Consider the following 6373-nt stretch of genomic DNA (forward strand, 5'->3'; position numbering starts at 1 on the left):
TTGAAGGGATTGGCAGGACATTTATTGATATTTAAAGAAGCATGACAAATGCATCTAATGGTGTTGTAATTATTTAGATGTTTCATCATTTACAATTGGCCACAGCCCATATTTGGCATCATGGGAAATTCTCACAAGCTATCACAAGCAAAGAGAGAGAGAGAGAGAGAGAGAGCGAGGTCTCAGTATGTACAAAATCTTTCTAGAAGCAGTTCTTTCTTTACTTCACAGCATTGGGTTAAGCCCAGATGATGAACAATGGCATACTCATTAAACACAAAACTGCTGTTTGGCAGGGGTCCCTTTATGACACAGTAATTATTTCAATCATAAAGGAACTAGTCTTTAGTTCCAAGAATTTTAAGGCTGACCTCCAAGGTCATGATTGCAGTCAAAAGCCCTTTTCATATAGGTCTCTTAATTAGTTGACCATTAAAACATATCTGTATCCATTTTCCTCTGAAATAATTGAGCCACATCTACCTTATCTCCAAAGCTTGTCAATTGAAATAATTAAAAAGCAAAAATGTGAAAGCCACGTTTAACTCTCAAAAAAGCAACATCAAAGAGAAGCAAATTACACCCCAAAGGTGTGCTTGGCAGGAGTGATGTATTTTGTTCCTACTTTGGATGGCTGTGCAGCTCCACAAGAGGCATTTGATTAATTAACACTGACTTACAATACAAAACACTTTGAACTGAGAGAGTGCCCGAACCATTTCCAGAATGACATGAAACTTTGTGCCCACTCCTCTAATCAGTCATTCGAATACCAACAGCCAATGATGAGTTTCCTCTGGTGAGCAGCCAAGCACAAAAGAGTCACAAACTTAAAGACTAGGTTGCTCAAATTCTTATAATGACCTCTTGTAGAAGACAACTCTTGTAGTCGCTAACTTCTGAGTAACTCTCATTTATTAGGTTAAGCTTTGAGTTTGTGATCATGATCACAGAAAGTGAAAATGAAATATTTTCATGATTTGAATAAAGATATTAATGGTTGATGGTGATAGTGTAACAAATGGTATGTGTTCAAAGGTGGGCATGTGGACATTTGTATTTAACAAACTGAAAGAAAGAAAGAAAGAAAGAAAGCTCCATAAACTCTTTTCAAAATCTGTTTTTGGGGCTATAAAATATAATTTTTCCTCATATTATCCTTTCTTCATCATGTTAGTTCATGTATTATAAAGCATAACACCTAATAACCCCTGAGTCATCCTTTAGCAACTGCAAGTACACCTGCAGTGTGTTTCCATTGCATCACTACATTTTCACCTCTGCTGCAAGCATTAACCCTTTAACCCTTTGCTCTGTGAGGGCACATTGAGAAACTGCACTTAGTTAAAGCACTCACACACACGTACATTGTAATGACGTTGTATGGTCCTGAGGCTAAATAAAGCTGATGACTCAAAATAGTTTTAAATGGTGCAAGAACACTGATGAAGGCACAATCAACAGGTATGGTGAGAAAGTATCACACACACTCTGAAATGGGATGACCCAATTTACCCATGTTTCCATTGATCATGGTATAAATAATGCCCTCCCCCATACACCCATGTATGTTCTTAAATAATTTGGTAACGCTTTACAATAAGTTTCCATTTGTTAACATTAGATAACATGAACTAATAATGAACAATACTTCTAAAGCATTTATTAATCTTGGATAATGTTAATTTCACCATAAAGACATTTGTTAACATTAGTTAATGCAATGACCTAAAATTAACTAACAATGAATAATTGTATTTTTATTTACAAAGATTAATAAATGCTGTAAACCATATATTGTTAATTGTTTGTGCATGACACCAAATGGAACCTTATAGTAAAGTTTTACCAATTACTGTTTTAAATATGGACTATAAAACCTAAATAACTGGAGGAACAAGTCCTTGTTAGACAAGCTGCAGATGAACCCAATATCTGATTAACTATCCATTCTGACAACTGGGTTAACAAAGTTAAAGAGAATACCTAAATGGACCTAAAAAGAGTTGAATAATAATATTATAAAACAATTCACTGGATAAGAAAAGGTTAAAAGAAAAAAAAAGTGCTGAATCTGTTCCTTTCAATTAAATATAATTATGTTATAATGGTGCGTAAAACAGTGCGTAAAGGGACATGCTATATAACTAACAAAATATAACCATGCAACGTTTTATGTATTATAACGGCCAAATATTACGACCAAACAGCCAATGCCACATTGTTAGCACGTAAAAGCTCACGTGCCACAAATACTACAATGAACTATGTATTATTTCATCTGCAGCATCCGAAGGTAGAGAAGACGACTCTCACCTTTCTTGAACTCCTCCAGCATAGCGTCGAGCTTTGTGTCGTTGAAGACGAAATGTAAAGGATGGCTATAGAACTTGGTGATCGTCTTGAGCGGGGTGCAATCGTCGGGATCCACAAACGCCAGATCCTTCACGAACAGCAGGTCCACGATATTGGATCTGTCGCCCTCGAACACCGGAATGCGCGTGTAGCCGCTCTCCATGATCTCGCTCATGGTGTTGAAATCCAGCGTGGCGTCGCCGGTGATCATGAAGCAATCGCGCAACGGAGTCATCACATCTTCCACGGTCTTAGTCCTGAGCTCCAGTGCACCCTGAATGATGTTCAACTCCTCCTTCACCAAGTCGTTGTATGGATCCGTGACCCTCAACATCTCCAAGAGTTTCTCTCGGTTGTATACGGTGCCGATCTCCTGTCCGAGGAGGTAATCTAAGAGTTTACTTACCGGATAGGACGCAGGGAACGTGAGCAGCATGAAGAATTTGGTCAGGAAGATTGTATTCGCACCGACAGCAAGACCGTGTCGTGAACATATAGCTTGAGGAACAATCTCTCCGAATATGACAATGCCTATGGTGGACATGACTACAGCTATCAATCCAGAACCGGCTATATCATCCAACAATATGGTCAAGGTGGTGTTCACCAGAACATTCCCCAAGAGAAGCGAGCACAGCAGGTAATTCCCTTGGCTCCTGACAGGTTCGATCTTCCTGGCATAGTTTTTCTCCTTCTCCGTCCCGCAGTTTTGGACGATCTGCAGCTCCATGGGATCAAGCGCCATCAGACCCAAGTTTAACCCGCTGAACATACCCGAGAGGCAGAGCAACATTGAAATAAAGATCACCTGAAGCCAGAAAGGGAGCAGAAACTTTCTCTCCTCCACCACGATCACCATGGTGTCCTCTCCGTCGTGATAGATCCACGTGTTTTCTGTCCAGGGGTCGTGCATGCCAGCCACGGCAGGTGTGGAAGTGGCGATGCACAGGTAGTAGGCTTTGCTTTTCTCGGTCTTTCGCAGAGGTTTGACCTCAATTTCCACGATGCCAGACGTCTTGCGACTTAAAATGATGTTGGGCAAGATTAAAATATCTGAAGTCCTAATGCCACATGGGTGCAAGCCCGACGTCTCTTCCTGACTGTTGTTGTCTCCTGAGGAGCTGTCGAGGTTTCCAATAACTCGACTCCTCTCGTGTTCCGTGAAGGCGATTTTGGACCACGTCTCATTGTTGATATTTTGCCCATACACTCTTAATCTCACCCGAGACCTTTCGCTGACCCGCAAAAAGCCCCTGTCCATAAAAGAAATGTCGTCCGTATCCTCCAGTCTCAGTCCGATAATGACCGTCTCCTCTCCTCCTCCTCCTTCCTTGCCACTTGTCGGGGTAATTAAATAACTGCTTGCAGTTAAGAAAATCAAAGTTAAGGCTCGGACCCGGCTAAGTGACGCCATTTTTCTAGGTGGTACTGAAACCGACGGTTCTGCCATGTTGATAATGGACAGCCTCTTGAATGAAAAGGGCTTTTAAGAATCAGAACCAATCGGAGCCCGGCTTCATCTCCGTTGCGCGTCGCTTTGACTCGTGCATCAGGTCTCTCTGGGTCCCACTACGCGGCTGAAACTGATCACACTTCAGCGAGAGCAGTGCGCACTCGTGCCTCTACTGATGTCTCGGTGACGGACGACACTGGCACCCAATCCAGTGACGCAGCTGGACGGGAGGCGGGGATTCGCTGCTGGACCAGCCAATGAGCTCTGTAAATAGTAACGCTTCATGCAAATAAGCGCATTCAGAAGTTTCCTCGTGACTGTTTATGGCGTTTTGGGAAGCAACTAGGATGACAGCATCTTTAAAAGGTGCCGAGGTACAGTCAAGGATTGCAATAAATAACAGGATTGCAAGGGAACGATTATACAGACGAGATGAGTGGCTTGTTTTCAGTCTTCTTAGAGCCAAAAAAGTAACATGATTATATATAAAAACAAATATACTAAGAGAAGTATCAGGCTTATGAAATGTAAGGGATATAAAACCCTTAAAAAATAATCAACATCTCCACTGAGTGTACATGATGATGAGCACATTTTATAATTATCAGGAATCAAGGGCGTAGGTTTGGTTTGAAAGTTGGTAGAGACATCAAGAAAGATCATATTCAAAAATGTTGCTTTTAAAGCAGTGGTTATCTGTTGTTCCTGGAGCCCCCCAACACTACGCATTTGGACCTGATTCAACTCTTCAGCTGGTTAGTGGAGACTCCAAGACCGGAATTGGGTGTGTCAGAAATGGGAGACAGCCCTATACAAAATGGGTGCGTTCCATTCCGAAGGGCTCATGACTATGTCCTAATATCTTCAGAGGTGTTGCCTTCCAGGGTGAGAGCTTCGGAGGGTTGAAGGTTATAGTGCAAAACACATCGGTAATTCGGAACGCACTTCAGCGTCATCTATCCAAACCAACATAACATCCATAACCTGCACCTGATCATAAATAGGCTATTTACACGTGATTTTGCGTCACTAACTGCTTTCAGAATACATACTGAAAAAACATGTTTAAAAGCTTTTATGAAAAATGTAAGCTTCGTGTTTAAAAAGTTTTTGAGTTATTTTAATACAATAAAAAATATACAGTGTTTTTATTAAATACATAAAATGCCACTGTGCATTACCATTTTATTTAAACTCCTTTAGAATGGCTGGCCAGTGAATTTACATTAAAATAACACAAGCATTAACCAGTTTCAACCAAAAAGCCAGGGGTAATTTGTTAAAGTTAGTTATAATAATTAAAAACTTTTATAGACTATGGAGATGAAGGGATGTTACATGTATTTGTTCTGGACCACTTGGCAGCGAAGTGTCCATCTGATAAACCCTACTGAAATGCCCGTTTCGAAGGGCTCTTTGCAGCAGCTATTTGTGAGCCCTTCGGTTTGGAACATGGCGACCAAAATCATTCTTCAGGAACAGGGTTGAGAACCACTGTTTTAAAGGGATAGTTTACCCCAAAAGGAAAATTCTCTCATTTACTCACCCCCATGCTATCTCAGATACCTGTGACTATCTTTCTTCTGAAGAACACCAAAAAATTTTTTAGAAGAGTATTTCAGCTCCGTTGGTCCTTTCAGTGCAAATGAATGTTGGCCAGAAATCTGAAGGTACAAAAAGCACATAAAAGTAGCAAAAGAAATCCATAAGATTCCAGTGGTTAAATCCATATCTTCAAAAGTGATATACGTGTGGATGAGAAACAGATCACTATTTATGTACTTTACCATAAATATCCACTGTCACTTTCAGATGTGAAAGTGTAAAAAAAGGACTTAAATATTGATCCGTTTCTTTTTTCTGGCCACCATTCACTTGCATTGAGAGGACCAAGAGAGTGGAGTTCTTCTAAAAACCTTGGTTTGTCCTGCTGAAGAAAAAAAGTCATACACACCTAGGATGGCATGAGGGTAAGTAAAAGATGTTATAATTGTCATTTTGGAGTGAACTATCCCTTTAAGAAAATTATAGAATGTCATTCTGGTAGCTAATTCAGGCAAAATAACAGAATTTCCACAAATATGTAACAAGTACGTAACACATTTAGGATTTCTCTGGCCTACCACAATAAACATTAGCCTGATTTTTGTTTGTTTGTTAGTCTTTTGAAGAATAAACAGGTTTATAACTAACCACTCGGGCTGGACGATATGGAGGAAAAATGCCATAGGCTATGTGAAAAACTTGTTGTATTATATGATGTCAATATGTTATGCCATAAACTTAAGATTAATGTGTCAAAATCAAATTCTATTGGTATTTAGTACATCTGCATTGAGAAAACAATAATATCCAAAGGAATATTTAGTGACATTCTCTTATGGGATCGAAATCCTGTCAAAAGTATTGCGGTCACGGATCCAAAAAAGTGTGAATCAAAATAATAAGTGTGAATCAAAAAAGTTAGTGCAGATCAAAAAATAACAAGGAGGAATCAAAAATATATAAATACATTTAAAATATGCTGAAAAAAAGAAGTCATCAGTATTGCAAAAAAAAAAATCA

General features: G+C 39.6%; 2 protein-coding genes across 2 annotated transcripts in view; one reads left to right on the top strand and one right to left on the bottom strand.

Moving 5' to 3' along the window:
* The window catches only part of cnnm2b (cyclin and CBS domain divalent metal cation transport mediator 2b), a 68287-nt gene extending 64324 nt beyond the window's left edge, over positions 1-3963 (bottom strand). The window contains exon 1 of the mRNA XM_052126037.1: positions 2317-3963. Coding sequence (XP_051981997.1) covers positions 2317-3805 — 1489 coding nt within the window. The 5' untranslated portion in view covers positions 3806-3963. The remainder of the gene's footprint in view (positions 1-2316) is intronic.
* The window catches only part of nt5c2b (5'-nucleotidase, cytosolic IIb), a 124392-nt gene that overhangs the window by 108030 nt on the left and 9989 nt on the right, over positions 1-6373 (top strand). The gene's annotated exons all lie outside the window — the stretch shown is intronic.

The sequence above is a fragment of the Xyrauchen texanus genome, chromosome 5, assembly GCF_025860055.1.
Source record: "Xyrauchen texanus isolate HMW12.3.18 chromosome 5, RBS_HiC_50CHRs, whole genome shotgun sequence".
Classification (NCBI taxonomy): Eukaryota; Metazoa; Chordata; class Actinopteri; order Cypriniformes; family Catostomidae; genus Xyrauchen; species Xyrauchen texanus.